Source organism: Calliphora vicina, chromosome 4 (assembly GCF_958450345.1).
Source record: "Calliphora vicina chromosome 4, idCalVici1.1, whole genome shotgun sequence".
NCBI lineage: Eukaryota > Metazoa > Arthropoda > Insecta > Diptera > Calliphoridae > Calliphora > Calliphora vicina.
The window spans coordinates 288941-311696 of NC_088783.1; the positions used below are offsets into that span (position 1 = coordinate 288941).

At 29.9% G+C, this 22756-nt stretch overlaps 1 protein-coding gene across 2 annotated transcripts in view; it reads left to right on the forward strand.

The window, feature by feature from the left end:
- Positions 1-20999, forward strand: part of LOC135958941 (transforming growth factor beta-1-induced transcript 1 protein) — a 36267-nt gene extending 15268 nt beyond the window's left edge. Inside the window, exons 2-5 of one of the 2 annotated variants that reach the window (XM_065509890.1) lie at positions 487-627; positions 13858-14076; positions 19486-19719; positions 19803-20999. In XM_065509890.1, coding sequence (XP_065365962.1) covers positions 625-627; positions 13858-14076; positions 19486-19719; positions 19803-19880 — 534 coding nt within the window. In that variant the 5' untranslated portion in view covers positions 487-624 and the 3' untranslated portion in view covers positions 19881-20999. The remainder of the gene's footprint in view (positions 1-486; positions 628-13857; positions 14077-19485; positions 19720-19802) is intronic. The other variant, XM_065509891.1, reaches the window with a different exon arrangement.
- The last annotated feature ends 1757 nt before the right edge of the window (positions 21000-22756 follow it).

Genomic DNA, 22756 nt, shown 5'->3' on the forward strand with positions numbered 1-22756 from the left:
TGAACTGTCAAAGTTGCCTGTTGTTGTTTTTGCTTTTGGGTTTGTTGTATTTTTTGCCACAACAACCACAAGTGAATTGACGACAGTTCAATTAGAATAAAAAGAAGCTTTGTTCAATAACTAAAAGTTGTTACTAGTTAGTAACAATTGTTACTGGAAAAGCGTTCATTAACTCAAAAAACTTGCAAGTAGAGAAAAAATCAAGAGCGTATAAATTATAGAGAGTGTTCTCTCGTTGTAAATTTTGATTTTATTCTCTCGTTGCAAGTATTTACTGGGAAAGTAAATGAACAGACCTAGAATAATCAGCTGTTTCATCGCAGTCACCTTTCTAAGTGTGCCCTGGTTCACACTTTGTTAATTGGCCATATGTATGTATGAATGTTGATTTTTGACTTTGACAGTAGTAATTCGTTTAACATCATTGAAAATTATTTCAATTACTTCATAATTTATATGTCTAAAAATATATTTTTAAAATTCAAGTATCGAAAAAACATTTAAATTTAATTTTGAGTTTACGCGTAACAATATAAAAACATACAAATTTGTTGTATTTTCAATAAAAATAAAGAAAACCCAAAAGTAATAAATATTACAACTTACCAAAACACAACACTGAACATGGTAAGTAACCAACAACAACATCTTTTGTTATTTGAGATCAGATCCATCTAACATTGATAGTTCTTTATTCTTGAGTAATAATATGTATCTAATTGATATCTATTGTCTAACACATAATCGTTAAATAATTGTCTTAATACATAAACATATTAACATGATGGTCAGCATGTTTACTAACGAATTCCATTTTAATTATCATCATTCATTGAATTTTGTATTCCAAAATCACAATTTTACTTTCTTAAAACTAATGCAGCGATACACAATAATTAAAGTTTTGGATCCGACATAACGCAGTTAATCCGCCGATCAATATACATATGTATGTACATAGTTATACGATGCAGTTATTATGACTTTTTTTTTAAATATTTAGCTTGTATTTAAATCAATTGTAACATGTTTATTTCAACAAAGCACGATGTTTTTGTATTATTACATTGGTCAACTAAACTTTTATAAGAAAATAATATGTATCTTTGATATTTCTCAAGTATTTCGGATCAATCCTTAGACACTTTAGTTTTGGGATTTTCGCCTAAATTAAGCGAAATTTATATTTCTATAATTTATTGTAAAAAATACTATTTACTGAACAAAATATATATATACATATATATAATTCATGTATGGGATTAGTTTTTAAATAAACTACAGAATTAATAAAATTCTTCACAATTAATGTACATTTCACTTTCACATTTCACTTTTAATGATAAATTCACAGTTTTAAATGTTTCTAAAGTGCAGTATAAAAAAGTTTTAAGTGACTACACCCTATATTACTTAGCGATACTTAAGTGACGATTGACTTCTCGCCAATAAAATAGTACATATCTAAAATTAACTGATGTAATTTTACTATTGAAAGTTGTGAAATTAAACATAACTAGTTAAGGGCTTTATTCGGGTTGTTGTCTCAATCGAATTGACAAAAATTTTAAATCATTAATTTTAAATAATTTCGAGATTGTGACAGAAGATAGCGGCTATATTGTTGATGCTACATATTTCGTCATTTATTCAGTTTGTTTTGCCAAAGCAGCATGGACAGATATAGCGTTCAACAACAATTGTTTTTTATCAAAATGGGTGTCTTTCGGGCAACGTTCAGCGCACTTAGTCACCAAACAAAATTGTCGAATTTGGGACGGTGTCAATTTGACAACGAAAAAATTACACCATCCGTTGTAGATTTGACACCGTTCGTGTACGATTTTATAACAGACCGTTGACAATTTTTCACCCTTCGTGTATTATTTGACACCAGACCGTTGTAAATTTGACACCAGACCGTTGCCAATTTGACACCGCACACACAACCGTTGACACCATATGTTGTCGATTTGATACGATTTGGTAATTTTTTATATTTACATTTATTTTTAAATACAATACGAAAAAATACTCAAATATAAAATACATATGGACATTTCCAATATGGCGTGACGTTACATTTGTACGACAAAATTTAAAAAAAATTAATGATTTTTTTATTTTTGCGAAGTAATTAAGTACCACTATATTCAGTAAAAATATTAGAACTGACCCTAGGGATTTGAAGATATTAGTAAAAATATGCGATGGTGTTACGTTACCAAAAACAGAAGTGCGGTTTGAGTTGCATTACAAAATTGCATAACTCTGCGAATTGGGCAATACTTTTTGTATAAAACCTTTTGTAGTAGGATTTAGAATGATATAAATTTATTTTCCAAATTATAAAATTTAAAAACCGTTCCTCGTTTTTTATATTTATTAGCTTTAGTATATGGCGTGACGTTACATGGCGTTACGTTACTTAATTTTTCATGTGATATATTTTTTGGTTAATAAATAAGAAAAAAATAAATATAAGAAAATTATAAAAATATATTTATTATAATATATATATATAATAGTTTTATGTTTTATTTTAGTTAAATTATATTTGGATTTCAACATTTTTAATATATACATTAGAGTGCTCCAAAAAAATAAAATTGCGAATTTTGACCGTCCCCCCTCTAGAATTGTTCTATGTATTGTAAAAACTGGTTGTGAAAAATATTAGGATGATATGATAACGTTAACTGGTGCCGCAACGAATGCAATTTTTTCAGTTTTTGTAAAATTTTTGGTATTAAATAATTACTTTTGCAATTTTATTTAATATAATCGAAATGTACACGTAGTTGTCGTTCTAATAAGATATAAAAGACAAAAATTGGTTAAAAAATTTTAAAGTTATTAAAAAATCGCCAGGCCATTAACGTGTCTCAGGCCACTTGAACAAGAAATGCAGAAAGAAAATTAACATATTTTGATAAATATTATAATAAAAGTACATTTTTACTTCAAATATATCCATATTTACTTGCATTTCGATTCTTTTAAATTAAATTGCAAAAGTAATTATTTAATGCCAAAATTTTTACAAAATCTGAAAAAATTTTTGCATTTTTTCCCCTTGAAAATGCACCTCAAAACTTCAGCGTCGTTGCGGCACCAGTTAGCGTTATCCTATCATCCTAATATTTTACACAACGAGTTTCTACAATACATAGAACCATTCTAGAGGGGGGACGGCCTGTACCTAGAAAATTTTGTTCGTCCATACAATCTTCGAGCACTCTAATATACATAGATGCTCGTTAAACTGATATTATTAAGTGAGCCTTATATGGGAGCTATGACCAAATATAAACCGATCGTCATGAAATTAGGTCGAGTGATTTATGTTTACATTAAACTTATTTATGTTGAATTCTATGTGGATAGTCTGCTTTTACACAGGGCAAGTTTACTTGAAGCAAGTCTCGTCGATTCCCTTTTAAACTTGCTCGTCTGTTTACACACAGCAAGTCTGTGAGCAATTTTGTATGGCAAAACCTAATAGACGCCATATTGAAAATGAGAAAACAAAAGAAATTTGAAGAGACTTGCCAGTACAAGCAAGTGTGTACCCCTCTTCTTTCTTCTTGCCTCTCTCTCCTATAAACTCTAGACTTGCGCAAGAAAAATTGCCCTGTGTAAAAGCAGACATACCTATTTTTTTAAGAGATTTATGTTTGTAAAAGTGATTTTTGGATGGTGTCTTTATATGGACTATGATTAATTATGACTAATTATGGACCTATCATCATGAAATTGTGTGACATGACTTCACTATATATAAAACTTATTTGGAGCGAAATATGTTAAGATACCTATATAAATTAAATATTTATTACCGATAAAGTCATATTTCGGGAGGACATTTGAATTTGGGCTAGGCCTCGTCCTTAAATTCCCAAGTTTTGTTTGCATCTGTATTGCTGATTGCCTTCATTATTCTTTTTCAAACAAAATTTTTCTTGCCTTTTACGGTATTTTACACATAATCTGGCGTGACGTTACACACTTTTGAAAATGAATATTAAAGTAACTATTTGTTTGATAACCGATTTTTTTAGATTATTTTATAAACCTTTTTAGTTTATTTTATAAACCTTTGTTAAAATACAAAATTTCACGAACTTGCGATCGTCAGCGTAGAGATAAATAGAATAAACCTTTGTTTGTCTGGCCTGACGATATCTTAAAGTTTCATTAAAAGCAAATCAAAATTTTACCGTTAATTTTTATTTGTTTGCTTTTTTGGATTTATATAACGGTAGCTGTTGTTATAGCAAAGGTTTTTCGGTAAGAGTGCTTTAGAACAATTACTCCTAGAAATATAAATTGTAAAGAGAATATGCCCTTAGAAATAAAACACAACTGACCAAAACTAAGACTTGAACTTTGTGGACCGGTATCTCGCCATTCAACTCAGGAAAGCCTTGAACTCTTTTATTTAGTTAATTTTGAATATTTATCTTAAATAATACTGGAAAGGAAATAGTGTTGGTTAACTTTTAATTTTTCGGTCTGGGTGGACTTTTCGCTGGAAATGCCCATATACATAAAATATTCCATGTTTAAAAGTGGCAAAACATTGGTGTCAATTGTCGGAGTTCCTGCATGTGAAATTTCAAATCCCTAATGGTCCCTTAGGTCCTCTATCTAAAAAATAAAACAAATACATACTTATTGTATTCTACATTACTGTTAATCTATATTAATCATAAAATGAGAACGGCTGGGCCGATTTCTGTATAATTTTTGTCAGTTCGTATAGGTTTAGGAGAAGGTTTTTACGGAAGAATTTTGGAAAAAGCCTCCAGAAAAGTCGGAAAATTGGAAAAATTGAAAATCGAGTTTTACTCTAAAGTTTGTCTGAAGACAAACTGGATTCAGTGGATCTTAATCTGCATCAACACAAATTCGCTATTAAACACAATTACGCTTTCTTATATATTTTGGGTTTTAAACCATTTATTTACTTGACTTTTATTCATTATATTTTTTTAAATTATGACATCAACCGTTGTCGATTTTGCAACGTCGTTTTTCCCTCACTATATGCGAATAAGCCACCCATCTTGATTTATGCGCCAAAGTCATGGAAAATTCGACATTGGTACTATGTTATATTCCGTACATACTGTTATTTAATAACTTGATTAAAGGAAGTATGAAATGTGGAAAATCTAAAAAAGCGGGAATTACGATTGCCGCGAGAGCAGTGTTGCCACCAAATAAATTATAAACTACACATGCCTCATACCTAAATTACACATACGAGAAAAAATTACACATGTAAATAAATTTTCGTGGTACAAGATTATTAAAACGTACATGGATATAAAAGGTTTGTCACAGTGGACTCTGGGATGTTTGGACCAAATACGATCACTTTAGTTTATCCAGGAATTGGATATATGAGGTTAATACCCCTTAAAAATCTCTATTGTTTTAGTGAACTTTTCTAATTTAATGAATTCTTGAGATCAGTCAAATATGTCAATCCCAAATATACTTTTAACAAATATTAATCAATGTTCATTTGGGATTGTTCCATTGCAAATTGTTACATTTCTATTAAAAATTTAAATTTTCGAATTTTTTCCTAATTTATATTAAATGCTTTGAAATCAGTTTTGTTTTCTGTTTCAAATAGTCTTAATTTAGACAAAGTTAAATATTTTTTACTATTGTTTAAAAATTATTGCTCTGATCATTTACCTTCCCAGTAAATTCTTGTAACGAGAGAGAAAATTAGGAAAAAGTAAATGAACCCTTTACGAGTAAAATCGTGTAAGTAAATAAATGTATAATTTTTGTAACGTTTAAATTTTGAAAATTTAATTGTAAATAGTAATTCCATTTAATATATAAAACACACACCAGAAACCAGACAGACAATAGCATAAACACAAATAACTAGTAACAATTTGTAAATAAATTTTTCTCACACAAATTCCTACGTTCTTGTTTTTTTTCTTCTTAAGATTGGCTAACGTTAACCCGAAATAACTGCAATTACCTTTAAAATTAAGCCAAACAAACCTTTACCGCTAAATCACCTTTATCGAAATAATCAAAATTAGCGTTATCGTTAACTTTTTACAGTTCTGAATCGATAGTCAACCTTGGGATATCTTGAAAATTAACGTTTTTCCAATAACAATTTGTAATAATTCATAAAAATTTATAATTATTGAATACTATTTGTTGTTTTATATTTTTTTCATGTTGGAATTAAAAGTTTGTAATATAAACTAAAATTTGGTTTCATTACCAATATCACAAACCAAACTATCACAAACGGCGAAATGTCCGCTCGGTAAACCAAACATAGCAATCTCCAAATTACTTATCGTATTTTTCTACAAACCTTAATGTTAATTTAGTTCAAACTTAATTCATATCTTCATACATATGCATAATTCCATTATACTGAGTAACAAACGAGTACAATATAATATACATACATATATGAATACATTAAGAGATACTGGATTTGTTATTTATCAACTAAAATAAACCATATTATTTTCAGTCGGATTTGAAATCTGAATAATCCATGATTCATTCAATAAAAATCCAAAATATAGATAAAAGATATATATTGACAATATATTTTGGATATAATTGGAATTTAAAATTACACATGAATTGCACATGCGATCAATTACACATGGGCTACACATCCCAGTTAAAATTACACACAATATGTGTAATTACACATGAAGTGGCAACACTGCGCGAGAGAGACCTTCTTTGGTCATTTGACACGTATGTGCTCTTTGTAGTGCATAGATAAGACAATTGGTTACTTTATATATCCCAGGTAATCTAGCGTGGAGACAATTTCCACTTAAGTGTCACTAAGTAATCTGGAGTGTAGTCACTTCAAACGTTTTGTGAGTAATTCGTACAAACTGGATTTATACAAATTATGTTGATATAATTCTCATACAGTTTATTTTTATTTTTGCTTAAGTATACTGATATCCCATGTAACATGGCATGAAGTCAATAGTAATTTTTGTGTCTTAGTAACCTATGGTGAAGTCACTTTAAACTTTTTTTGCACTGTACTTTATTTTACCCACCAGAAGCGTTGACTACTTTCGATCAGCTATCAGACAGTCTCATTGTAATCAAGGACATAACTAGTGTTAAAATGACTAGTCACGTGGCTATTGACGTAACTAGCTCCCACCGTAAATTATGGATAAAATCACTAGTTCGGGACTGTCTCCTAGAACTGCTGGGTACTAATTGCAAATTCTATAGAATTATTGGAGATTCCTTTCTTCTAATGTATTATATTGTTCATCATAAACATTTTGTCTATTTATTACCAAATAATTTGCATACACACATAAATACATGTGCACAATATGTATGTATGTGTGTGTGTATGCGTGAGTGTGTACATGCCATTTCATATAAAGTTCTGAGATCATCGCCAGTCTTAGCAGATTTTTATTTATTTATTTGCTTTTTTGCTGTTTTTAACACTTTGATTTTTTGTTTAAAAAGTGATGTTCATTAGATTCGTATACAAAGATAAAAATGCTTTCATGTTTGTACCAGTGTTGTCAGTTTAGCCTACTCGATGCTAGATTTCGCTTTTAATTGTATTTGGTGTAAAACTTTATATTTTATTCATATATTAAATTCAAAAAAGGTTCTATGCTTTGTTTAATTAAATAAGGGGGATTCATGTCAAGTGAACCAACTTTAGAAATCGATGTCTTCCGATCGGGATGAAATTTTCACCAATGTTAAATCTATTGAATAGTAATTCAGATCGGTCGAAATTACTATTTTGGCCAAGCGGCTGTTTTTTTCTCATCTATGTAACTTATTTCCTATTGTTCTTAGAAAAATGTGTCCCATATAGTTTAGATAGCTATTTCATCATTTCGAAAAAAAAATTTGCCAAATAGGTCTTTTGTTGCTTAGTGGGATAAGAGTTGGATATCTATCAAAATAAATGTTTTTTAACTTAAAATCTAGAATTTTAAGAGCTTTTTGGTCTCTTAGTGGGATGCAAGTGGGATATTTTTGTTTTAACAGAAAAATTGTATGTCTTGAGTTACAAAACATTTACTTTGATATATATCCCACTCTCATCCCACTAAGGGTCAAAATCCTGTTAAAGGATTAAAAAGGCCCCATTTAAAAAAAAGTCAAAAAGTTTATGATCTTGCCCAAAAAATGTCTATCTTGTCTATCTTGAGTTAAAAAACATTTATTTTGATATATATCCCACTCGCATCCCACTAAGCGACCAAAAACCTCTTGAAAAACCTTCTTTGGAGCAAAAAAAGGGTCCATTTTGAAAAAAACTCAAAAATGATTTTGGCAAAAAAGTTAAGCATTTTATGTTTTAAGTTAGAAAACCTTTATTTTGATAGCTATTCAACTCGCATCCTACTAAGTGACCAAATAGTTCTTCAAGGAATATATCTAAGCTTTCTTTTAAGAAAAAAGGTCCCATTTTGAAAAAAAGTCAAAAAAGTTTTTGATTTCGAAAAAAAAATGTCAAACATTTTTTATTTGGAACACATTTTGCTAAGAACAATAGGTAATAAGTTACATAGATGAGAAAAAACACCTGTTTGGCCAAAATGTCAAAATTTTGACCGCCTCTAACTCAGAGAATTCTCCAACGATCTTGTTGAAAAATTGTGTCTTAATTATTATCTCTTAGAACTTGCCTTTCATTATATTTCTTATTTACTACAATGAAATTATTGTACCTTTTTTGCATTTTTTTGGATTTTACTCAAAAATGAATACAGTAGTTTTGACTTACCTGCCTTTCACTTAATAGCATTTTGCATAGTTATAAGTGAACAAAATTTGTATTTTGTATATTTATTTTACCAAACACCATTCGTTAATTTAAGTGCAAACTTTTGGATGCTACAACTGGTTTTCATGAAAAAAAAATCATTTATCTGTCTAATACAAAATGAAATCAAAATAAAATAAAAAATACGATTTTGAATAAAAAATGATGTGTTATTTTTAGACGAAAAAAAAAATCATTTAGCTGTCTAATACAAAATGAAATCAAAATAAAATAAAAAATACGATTTTGAATAAAAAATTATGTGTTATTTTTAGACGAAAAAATCACAAAGCTTCATGTAAAATATTTGCTGTTAGCTGCTTTTTTGGCCAGTAAACTTAAATGCACATATCAGCATCAATGAGCAGGCAAGTGTGTTAAGGTTAACTGCATTTTTGACTTACCTGCACAAAATATAGTGCAAAAGTTGGTTGTGCAGGTAAGTCAAAATTACTGTAATATTTAAACAAGTAAAGATTGTTTTGATTATTGTAAAAATAGAAACATAATTTATTCTGAAATATGAATAACATTATTATTGAAATTTAAATGATACAAATCTTAGGAATAACAGATGTTATAAATACTTTCTTAATGATCAATGATATATGTTGCCAAAATCGGTAGTACAAACAATTTTAAAACCCTAATATGTATTTGATCTGAACGTACAGCTAAAGATCTTATACTAAGATCAAAGTGAAAAAAATTTTGAATATTTTTATTTTTAGGTAATAAGTTACATGGATAAGAAAAAACACCTGTTTAACCAAAATGTCAAACTTTGACCCCCTATAACTCAGAGAGTTGAAAAATTGTGTCTGAGTTACTATCCAATAGTACTACCTTGGTGCAAATTTCATCCCTATCGGAAGACATCGATTTCAAAAGTTGGTTCACTTGACATGAAATGCCCCATATGTATGTATATATATTAGTAAATTTCTCATATACATACATATACAGAAAATATGAATATTACCCAGCAGTTAAGCAAGTAGTCAATGTATCCCTTAAATACAGTAATTGTCACAAATTTCTTATAACTTGGCTGACTCCAATTTATATATTTTGGTCATTTGACACGTATGTGCTCTTTATAGTGCATATAGAAGACAATTGGTTACTTTATACATCCCAAGTAATCTATCATGAAGACAATTGCCACTTAAGTGTCTCTACGTAATCTAGCGTGTAGTCACTTTAAACGTTTTGTGAGTAATTCGTACAAACTGGTTTTATACAAATTGTGTTGATATAATTCTCATACAATTTATTATACCCTTCACCTTCGTGAGAAGGGTATATATAAGTTTATCATTCCGTTTGTTATTTCCACAATAAAATTTTCCGACCCTATAAAGTATATATATTCTGGATCCTTATAAAGAGCGGAGTCGATTAAGCCAAGTCCGTCTGTATGTCTGTTGAAATCAACGCTCAGAAGTCCCCAAATAACTTACATACAAGATTCATACATCAATATCTCCGGATTTTTTCCGGCTCGGTTGCTATTTTTTGACCTATTTTTCAAATTTAATAAAAAAGAACAATTTGAAATTTTTTAATAAAAAAGAACAATTCGAAATTTTTTTTTCCAAAAAAGGGAAAAAACAACTTTGGAAAAAAAAATAATTTTGTTTACCTAAAAATATTTAATATTATTATTTTGAAGTATAATTGGTGAAGGGTATATGAGATTCGGCACAGCCGAATATAGCTGTCTTACTTGTTTTTATTTCTGCTTAAGTATACTGATATCCCATGTAACATAGCATGAAGTCAATAATCACTTTAGTGTCTCTTAGTAACCTATGGTGAAGTCACTTCAAACTTTTTTTGTACTGCACTTTATTTTACCCACCAGAAGCGATGACTACTTTCGATCATCTATCTGACAATCTCAGTAAGGTAATTGACGCCATAGAATAAACGCATAGAACGAAGGAGAGAAGAAAAAAATTATAAAATATCGTCCCCTTAATCTATCTATATAAATAAAAATCAAAGCTAGTGACATGGCTGAGTTAGTGCGGAGAATTCCAACGATGAAGTCACTTAATTTCAAATAGGTCACTTTGATCATTTGCCATTCACGAAAGACATCCAACTGTTGTTCAGTTAGCCGTGTAATGCAGTTTATTTTTCGAGCTGAGGTATGACTCAGTCTGTCCAGGTTCGATTCAGAGGTCTGCTTCCATTGAAATAAAACACGAATATTTTTGGGTGTTATATAAAAATATTCAAAACAAAGTTTTTATAACGAAACCTTAATCTACTTATTAAATACTTAAATCTACGAAGTTATTCAGCAAATCAAATTCGTTGAAACGATGAAACGTAGTAGCGGCGGGACGGTAGAAACTTACACGATGATGAAACGGCAAAGTCGGTACACAAGGTGAGTGGTGAAGCGATGATTACGAATAGTTCGGGTTGTTTAGCAGCCTAGAATCTACAGTCGGCTAAACTACAACGAAATCAAGAAGAATTCGGCTACGGATGCAAAAATACGATTGTAAGACATATTCGGGAGTTCTTACGATCGGCTAACTACAACGAAGTCAAGAAGAATTCGGGAGTTCTTGAATTCGGCTACGAATGCAAAAATACGATTGTAAGAAATATTCGGGAGTTCTTACGATCGGCTAACTACAACTAATTCTGCTACGGATGCAAAAATACGATTGTAAGAAGTTAGTAAGAATGTATGAAAAATTCGGGAGTTCTTACATTCGGCAAACTACAAGAGCAGGTATCGGGTTAGATTCGGGTTGTACTTCGGAAGTGCAGCCCTCTCGTTTACCATACAACTCTGACTACTTATCTAAAAATAAAAATAAACTACTTGGGAATTATATCAACACACAAACTGTAACTACATAAGTAAAAATAAAATAAATTGTATAAGAATTATAACGCACAATCAGTATAAAACCAGTTTGTGCGTATCAGCTAGTGAGTTTGTGTGTGCGTGTGCGTGTTTGTGTTCTATTATTACCCAGCAGTTTGAAAAGTGTCAATTGGAAACCTTCCACTAATTATACTACTGAGGAGAATGTATAACAACGAGTTGATCGACCGCCATCTACAGCATTGACCAGACTTTTTGAAATGAGCCGTAATGATGACTTTGCCCGGAATCAATCGTCAAAGACATTTCAGCGGCGGAAACAAGGAAATCCAGTTTTAGGTTTCCCCCTTTTTTTCACCGACGCATTAGGTCGCATTTACACAGTCCATCTATGAAACGCAAGTGTTTCAATTTGCGTTTGCTATTAGTCAACGTTCGTGGCCCAACATCATTCCAAGATTTGCGAACTATTAACCTTCGCTTTACTAATACCCACCCGGGTGACCACATCGAAATTATTGGAAATTTGTACTCACTGAACAAATTCTAGAGTTCTATAGAATTTAATAGAACCATTTTAAACTTTTTATACGGTTTTTTCAATTTTTTAAAATTTCGTTCGTCGCATATATTTATAGAAGTGTAGTGTCACCCGGGTGGGTATTGGTAAACCATGTACATAAAAAACCTTTGGTAAAGCGAAGGTTAATGGCGAATTGTGTGACTCGTATAGCGAAGCGTGTGAACGCTTGCGATTGTTAGAGAATTGGGAATACACCCTCGATATGCTGTGCTTTCGTCAAATACGAACATTGCTTTCTATAATTATCTCAACATGCTTCCCATCCAAACCTACTGGAACTGTATGTTTTTTTTACGTTCCCGGTGGAACTGGAAAAACTTTTTGATCGCGTTGATTTTGGCAACGATATGCTCGCAGAATGATATTACACTTGCACTGTAGCTATGTTGTTGGAAGGCGGTCGAACTGCTCATTCCTCACTCAAGTTGCCATTGAATATACAAATCAATGAAAATCCAAAATACAAAATTTCCAAGAACAGTGCGATGGCCAAAGTTTTGCAGCAAAGCAAACTGATCGTTTGGGATGAGTGTATAATGGCGCATAAAATGCCTTTGGAAGCATTAGACAATATGTTGCAAGATTTACGAAACAATCAAAGCGGTTTGGTGGTGCGATGATTTTGTTGACATGTGATTTTCGCAAAAATTGCCCGTGATTTCACGGTCAACGCCAGCCGGTGAACTTAATGCATGTTTGATGTCGTCCGTTTTGTGGACGACATCCACGAAAGTATGCAAGACTTAGGTTTATTATTCAAAAATAAGTTTTTTCTGTTTTTAACCCTCCGTTAGTCGCAATCATTTTTTAAGGAGACTAGTCGCAATGTATGAAATTGATATCAATAAAAAAACGGCGTGTTTGAAAATAATCTCTTCACTTTTTATTTCTAAAACATAAAAACAATATTAAATTCAAAGTATTTAAAAGAGTAATACAAATAAAATTGCAGTAAAAATATATTTTTATCAAAAAATAGCTTAAAATTTAGGATGTTTAAAAAAATTTACAATAAAAAAATATTTGCCTGTATCAACCAAATCAGTTGCTACTATCGGAGGGTTAAGTATTTTTTTCACATTTCAAACATCACATCTTCTCACAAATTCACAAATCGAAGACAAAGATTTTTTTATTTGGACAGGACAACGTCGGGTCAGCTAGTAAAACAATAGTGTATAATTTGTTTGCCATTTCGAAATAATTGAGTTTAAAATTTTTGTGTTAGTAGACAATATAGAACAAAAGTAATATTTCAATTGACCCATTTTGTGGAAGTAGAATTTCACAAAATTGCTTATACACTATTGTTTTATAGAGGGGACGATATAAACTGTTACTGGGATCTTGATTTGCTATAGTTTTTAATTTCGACATCTTTAACCAATATTAACCAAAAGTCAAAAATACTGTTTAAATTTCGAATTCATATAAAAAGACTATAAATATTGTAAGATTATGTGATTATGACCAAATGTACATACATACATACATACATACATAATATGTATAATAATATATTATATTAAAGTGAAAATATTTATAAATTATATTATATTTTAATGTTGTTTAACTATTTAGTCGGAATCAATTTGTTACAAATGTAAGGAAGTGATTACACATCGCATTATAACTGCATTGGGTAAAACATGGCACCCACAACATTTTTCCTGCAAAGATTGTCAGTTACCTATTGAGGAGGCTACATTTAATATACAAGATGGTGAACCTGTATGCTCAAAGTGTTTTATGCATAACTATTCCGGAACATGTCATGCCTGTAAAAAACCGATTTTAGAGGTATGTATTATATTTATAAAAGTTTGTTTCTATCCGAAACACCTAAAAATGTTCTTCTTCTTTGTATAAAAAAATTAAAAATTTTACATTTTAAAAATTGTTCAACGAAATTTAAAAAAAAATAATAAAATTGTTTTCGATTTTAAATGATACTAAATAGGCATTTAAAATTAAATTTTTTAATGGGCCATAAAAGTTGTAGAATTGAAGCCGAAACCAGAACTTAACTAATATACGGTTCATAGAAGTAGTTTAGATAAAGTGCACAATTAGTTTTGGAGCACTAATATAAAAACATATCCGGTTCCATATTATAGGTGGTAAAAGTGGTTAAATAGACAGAAGTGGTTGAGAATTAGTGATTTTATAACGAATATACACTTCGGGGGCTAGGTGAAATAATGGACCGATTTCAGTCAGCTTCAATAGGTTTGGTCCTTGGGTAGAAAAAATTATAAGTACCAAATTTTATCGACATATCTTCAAAATTGCGACCTGTACTATGCGCACAAGGTTTACATGGACAGACGGACGGACATCGTTTAATCGACTCAGAAAGTGATTCTTAGTCGATCGGTATACTTTAAGATGGGTGTTAGACTAATACTTTCGAGCGTTACATCCAATATACCCTCCCCACTATGGTGGTGTAGGGTATAAAAATGTGTCACCTTAAAAATTAAGGCCCTAATTTTGTAAATCACGTCACCAAAGTGATATTTATATGGAAAACAAAAACAAAATTTCAAAAATTTTAAAAATTTGTTTTTGTTTTATATACAAAATTTTCAAATTATGAAAGGCAAACCAACGCTTGAATTTTGGTGCGTTTGTTCTGTTAAGAATTTGTATATAAAACAAAAACAAATTTTTAAAATTTTTGAAGTTTTGTTTTTGCTTTCCATATAAATATCACTTTGTGACGTGATTTACAAAATTAGGGCCTAAATTTTTTGAGTTATGATGACGCAAATAAAACTTCTAAACCCTTTGTCCGAATTGAATGAAATTTTACAAGCAGAAAGAAGAAGTGTTGCCGAGTTTAAGTTTGGTCTACCAGGGGTCCCCACAGTAGGACTCCTTGGCTATATTCAATTTTTAAAACGATCCTATTTCTTCGGCTGTTTCAAAAAAATACATATCGCACTCGTTCAACAATACTGTATTAACTCAAAATTTGTAAAAATTCACTTTTTGAAATCAACTAACAACATCAATATCTATCTACTGTAAACATTTCAACGTATTCCGATTACTCTTTCATCTCGAAAACCACATTTGAGACCATTTTCGTGATAATTAGTGACTACCTTGTATCAACAAAAAGGTATTATTTTGAGTTAATACACAAATTTAAATAGAAATACGTCGTATATTTTCATAAAAAAAATTATTATTTTGATTTGAGCCTTTATTCATGTTAAAAATCAAAATATACCAAGTAGTCCAACTCTCATTTTTTTCAAATTACTCTCTCACATATACGGGTAACGTGTGAGCTCAGAGAAATGTAAACAAATGAAATGTCTTGAAATTTTAACTTTTATTTTTTGATAAAATAACGTTCTATTACACATTATTACTTTAACACATACAATTTTATATTTTTTTAAACACTTTTAGCACATTTTCATTGTTAAAAAGTTTATATTTTGCACAAATCAAGAAAAAAATATTTTTGGAAATTCTGACATGTATTTTTTTGTTATTGTAGAATTTAAATTATAGGACAGAGTTCCAATTTTTGGTATTGAAAATTCATACAAATTAAAATTTAATACATTTTTATAGAACTCTGTTGCCTGGAGAAAATTTAAAAGTTACCAACACATGTGTAATTTTGTTACTCACACATGTTTAGAGTTAGGTACTTTTTTTACTAACACATGTATAGAGTTAGGTACTGTTGTCAAAGAGTTGGACTACTTGTTATACTTTGTTAAAAATAATCAAATTGTTTTATTTAAATTTGGTTGTATTTTGAGTTGATACTGTTTTGTTGATAAAATAATATAAAAAAATATCGATATGTTTCAGAAAAATGGTATTAACTCAAAAAATAGATTTATTTTGCAATAATTGCAAAAATTTTAAAGAAAAACATTGTAAATATATTTTCAAATGGAGTTTGCTTAAATGATGTATTCTCTTAAAATGTAATCACAAACAGTTTTTGCCCTCTACTGAACATTTTAAAATTTTGAGTTAATACAGTATTGTTGAACGAGTGCGATATGTAGAATCTCCTCATCGAACACTACAATACACGCAGCTATCAATTATCTCTTATAACTTAGGAGATATTCGCATTTGAAAATTAAATGTTCATCAGGTGGGCGGGTCCAAATATTTCCAGATTTTCTCTATTTTTCTTTTATTTTACTAACAACAAATGTATATGTATGTCAAACGAAAAAAGAATAGTTTTAAAATCGTGACTGACTCCAAAGTAATATGCATTTGAATTTAAACATATGAAAAAGGCAATTTTTCGGTAGTTTTTGGGAAAAAAAATACTTTTTTTTCTTTTTAAGGTATCTAAACAATTTCTAAGAAGATGTATTAGGAATTTATACTTTTTAAAAAGCAAACATTACATTTAATATTTTAAATGAAAACAAATTTGAAAATTATTGATACCGAGAGGACGAGGTCCATCCAAAAGACGCATACTTATTATGTAAAATGCAACTTTAGGGCATTTGAAAAATATGTTGAAAATTTAATTTTCAAGTGCGAATATCTCCTAAGTTATTAGAGATAATTGATAATTAAAAAAACATAAGCAAAAAATTTAAAAGCATGAATTTTATGAGTTCCCATTATTTAGGAGAATTGTTCCCTATGGCTTTATTATCAACTAGTGTCACTAGCGACGTTGTTGTTGTTGTAGTTTTATCAAGAAATTACATTTTAATTTTACATTTACTCCCCATTATTTAGAAATGGGCGGCACAAAAACCAATAACAAAATTTGTAATAATAAGAAGAATACTTATTTATACACACAGCTAGCTGGCTAACATTTTCACAAATACTCTATGTTGATAAGGTACGTTTGGTATTGAAAATGGGCAATATCGGTCCATGATTTTACTAAGTCTCCATATATTTTTCCCCTCGAAATGCAAGAACATGCGCAGTCTCAAATATGTTGATTAGGCGGCAATCCTGATACAATTTTGCACAAATTAGTTCTAAGTACTCTGAACATATTTTGAAAAGTATTGCAAAAATCGGGCAACATTTGTCCCCAAACAAGGTCGGTCCCCTTTAGAAAATGACTTGAACATTCATTATTGTCTTATAATAATTAACCCCCTAATGCTTAAGCATGTCTCAAGGCACCAATAAATGCAAATATAACTGATAGTTCATTTCAAAAACTTTGAGAGCTTTTTAAAATAATTTAAGTACGTTTTTTAGCAACTGTTACATGAGTTTTTGAAATGAAAAATCAGTTATGTTTGCATTTATTGGCCTTTTTGCGATTAGTGCCTTAGGCATGCTTAAGCATTAGAGGGTTAATATCATGAAATTGGACATAAACAAGTTTTATATGAACCTAAATCTTTCTACCCACTTTTGTGAGGATCGATCTATAATTGACCCTACTACCCATATTAACCCCTATATCAGAAAAATATTTAATTGTCACATATTGATGGTGGATCATAAGCGTAGCTAGACTATTATTCTGGGGTATGCAAGTGCCCTTCCCAAATAGTAAAAATAAATAATTTTTTTTATAAAAAATAGTATTTTTTTATTAAAACAAAACTAAAATATCACAAAAATTCAGTTTGCTAACATAGAAAATCGTTCGTGAAGCATTTCATTACGAAATCAGTGTATTATTCTACGCATAGCTCTAATTTAAGGAAATTGTTAACACCTTTAGTTAATGGAACGTTTTGGAATCGGTATTCGATATTAAAATTATGTTATCTATTTCTGGATTATATATATGTATTTAACTTCCAATAATCAACTGAAGGAATATAATCCGGCAAATCCAGATTTTAGCTTTTACCTAATGTTGATTCTAAATAAAAATCTTCAAGATCACTTTTAATTACAGCGTAATTTTTAATCACTGACTTACAATTTTCGTATCTACAACTCCATCTAGTTGTGCAAAGGCTGTTTATTTTATACTGTCTAATTTGAAGAGCTTGGCTTAGGCTCTCTATGCTAGGAATGTTTCGCTGATGATATGTATGAACATGAATCCACAATAACTAAGTTTAGCCTGTGGGATAAACAATGAACCAAAATGGCTTGAGAATTTGACTCCTTTATTTTAGCTTGTAAACCGTTTTTTAAACCAAACATTACATGTGTTCCGTTGTACGATTGCCATTGGAATATTTTTTAACTTTATGGGTTCCAAAAAATCCATGATTCATGTTCTAAAAAATCCAAAAAAAATCTTTCTGCGACTTTCCAAATTTTTATCTGGGGTGGGCGAGCACACCCCAGCCTCAACTTATTAAACAATAAAAGTTAAATATCAACCCAGTTTTATTTATTTGATTTAATTTAAAGATTTACCATTTTATTGCAAAGTGACTATATAAATATGAAACATAGCCCTTTGATAAACAAAATTATATCAATCGATAGGAGATTTAAAGTGGAATAATAATCACACATAATTTAAACAGTTTAATGAATATTAATAAAGATATATTAAACAAGTAAGAGAGCTATATTCGGCTGTGCCGAATCTTATATACCCTTCACCAAATTATACTTTAAAATAAAAATTTTAAATATTTTTAGGTAAACAAAATTTAATTTTTTTTCCAGTTGTTTTTTTCAAAATTGTTTTTTAATTTTTAAAACAATTTTTTTTTTTAATATTTAGTAAAAAAAATTTTTTCGTGAAAAAAAAAATTCGGGTACAAACCTATTTTTTGCGATTTTGACCCATTGTAGGTCCAACTTACTATGGTTTTATATACGTCTTTCAAATATCTATCATTAGATATACATATTGTCTATATTAATGACTAGTAATCCAGATATAGGTCAAAAATCGAGGTTGTCCTGGTTTTTTCCTCATATCTCAGCCATTTTTGGACCGATTTTGCTGATTTTAAATAGGAAACTTCTCGAAAGCATGTCTGACAGAATTATTGAAGATATCTGGGGTCTTCAGAAAATTGATTTCAACGGACAGACGGACAGACAGACAGACGGACATGGCTCCGCTATCTATAAGGATCCAGAATATATATACTTTATAGGGTCGGAAAATTATATTGTGGAAATTACAAACGGAATGACAAACTCATATACTTACATATACCCTTACCTTATACTTATACATATTTCTTTTTTTATTATTATCCTTAAATACATAAATATAATAATTTTTAATAATTTTTTTAATTGAATTAAAAGCGAACAATTAAGGCTCTGGGACTAACGTGGCACGAAGATTGTTTCAGCTGTGGAGGAGCTTGCAACAAGCCTTTGGTAGGCTCTTCTTTCTATGAACGAGATGGAAAGGCATACTGTAAAAATGACTTTGAAGAATTGTTTGCCGCCAGATGTGCAGGTTGCGCAAAGCCCATTACCGAAAATGCAATTGTTGCTTTAGACGCCAAATGGCACAGAGATTGTTTTAAATGCAAGGTGTGTACATATTATACTAATTGAAATATTTATGTAAATGAACTTAAATCCCTAATATGTACAATATTTTTTTATTTAAACAGAAATGTGCAAACCCTATAACAGCATCAACATTTGCCGTCGAAGAAAATAAACCAGTGTGCACAGAATGTTCTGCCTAGAGAACCTGAAACTGCTGCTGCTAAAATAATTTTTAATTTAATAATTTAGTAAAAACATGATTTCTCGTAAATATTTGAATTGTACGTACCTATGCATATAAAAATGTTCACATGAAGAGAAATTAACAGAAATTGTAACATTTACACCCATATTCATACACATTTTTTAAATGTATAAAGTTTTATAAATCAAAATTTTCATACAAAATTAGGTTTATAAACCTTTGAAAAATTTAAAAACTTTATAAATATGAGTGTTAACACTTATACTACTCATAAAATTGCACAGATTTTGAAGTACATACACATATCTATGTAGAACATTTTATTACTTCACATTAATGACTTTATCTATCATACCACCAAATTTTCAAACAAATCTTTTAAGTACATATCAGTATGTATGTATGTACATATCGCACTCTTTCAACAATACTGTATTAACTCAAAATTTTAAAATTTTCTGTAGAGGGAAAAAACTGTTTGTGGTTACATTTTAAGAGAATATGAAAATCCGAATACATCATAGTAAGTAAATTCCATTTGAAAATATATTTACATTGTTTTTCTTTAAAAATTTTGCAATTATTGCAAAATAAATCTATTTTTTGAGTTAATACCATTTTTCTGAAACTTCTCGATATTTGTTTGTATTATTTTATCAACAAAACAGTATTAACTCAAAATACAACCAAATTTAAATAAAACAATTATTTTTAACTTGAATGAAGGCTCAATTCAAAATAATGTTTTTTTATGAAAATATACGATGTATTTCTATTTAATTTAAAAATAATACCTTTTTGTTGATACAAAGGTAGTCACTAATTATCACGAAAATGGTCTCAAATGTGGTTTTCGAGATGTAAGAGTAATCGGAATACGTTGATAGATATTGATGTTGTTAGTTGATTTCTTGCAAAAAGTGAAATTTCAAAAATTTTGAGTTAAAACAGTATTGTTGAACGAGTGCGATATGTACATTAAACAAATTACGTAGAATTGGATATGCTTAAATCGTAACACATTTAATGCTCATTTGCTTTATACTCTTGTATTTAAAACTTAATGATGAATTAGAATAATAATAAATAATTTAAATAATTTAACATTCCAAAATATGTATAAATTAATTCCAAACCTGTTGGTTAGAATTTTTAAAAAAAGAAAAAACTATTTTTAGTTGTTTTTCTTAGGAGCGAATATTGTATGATTTCCAAAACTGATCTGAGCTTAAAAACTAAATGAATATTATAATTAACCATGCACACCAATCACCTGATGTTCTTCCAGGAATCAGCTTACTGCCTACACTGCAATTTTGACTGTGGGAACGGATGTTAGCTGCAGACACTAGGTCAGCATTTTAAATGTTGCAAATGTCTGGAGCTTTAAACGTATCGGGTGTTAACTTATATTCTTTCATATGTATGTACATTAGGGTGGCCCCAAAATTAAAGTTGCGGATGTTCCCGACTAAAATGAAAATTTGATTCATTCTAATACTACGTTTTGAATTTTTTTCGTCCTGGGGTCAATATTTGGCGAGCTGGATCAAAGGTCCTTTTTGAGGTTTTTTCAATTTGTTACATATTTCTTCCAAAGGAAGTATATGTAAATTTGGTATCATATGAAAAGTCTTTGAGAGACGCATTCAATTGGTTATTAGAAATTTAAAAAAAATTGTAATTTAAAAATTTTCGACAAAATTTAGTTTTTTTTAACGTAGTCATAGAATGAATCAAATTTTCATTTTAGGCGGGAACATCGATACCTTATTTTTTCTCCATACAAACAGGGCCACTCTAATGTACATATGTACGTATAATTTATTACCACCTTGAAAATCATAAATCCTTTTGAGACAGACTTTGGAAATGCGAAGCTGGAAGTGGTTATCTAAATTTCTGAAACACAAACTCTCTTGTCAAAGACCTAACTCAGTTGTCAAAAACCTAAGCGGTGAGAATGTATTAGTAAAAAAATCGATGTGAAAACAAAAACACTCGTATGTGAGATTATTTTGAGTAAAATTTTTGTTTGAGTTTTTTTCTAGTTTCCGCTCTTGTTGTTTCTTATGGTTTAAACATCGGCATAACAAAACAAGTAAGAAAGTATGGTCGGTCAAGCCCGAATTTTGTGTATATAAAACTTATTTGGAGCGGAATTTGTGGTGATACATATATAAATTAAACATTTATGACCGATAAAGTCCAATTTCGGGAGGACATTTGTATGGGGGCTAGGTGAAATAGTGTACCGATTTCAGCCAGTTTCAATAGGCTTGGTCCTTGAGCCGAAAAAATAATATGTACCAAAGTTGATCGAAATATCTTCAAAATTGCGACCTGTACTCTGCGCACAAGGTTTACATGGACAACCAGCCAGCCGACCAGACGGACGGCCGGACATCGCTTAATCGACTCAGAAAGTGATTCTAAGTCGATCGGTATACTTTGAGGTGGGTGTTAGACTAATATTTTTGGGCGTTACAAACATCTGCACAAACGCATAATACCCTCCCCACTATGGTGGTGTAGGGTATAAATATATTTGGAGTTCCTTTCATACATACTCTAGAAGTTTGAAACTATTTCAATCACAAGTAAAGTTATTTATAGACGGCAATACTGAGTACTAAAAAGGTTGTCCACGGTTGCCTGGTTATCGGGTTATGTGTTTATTTAGTTATTTCAACAACAAAAAAATTCATTGAAAAATATAACCAACTTTGCCCAACCCAAATATTTGTCAAAAATTTAAGTATCATAATACAATTTCATCGTCTAAACAAAATTTGTTTTTTATTTTCATATGTACCGGGTAAGTATTTTTAAATACAAATAAGGCAAATAAAAATATAAAGAAAATATAAA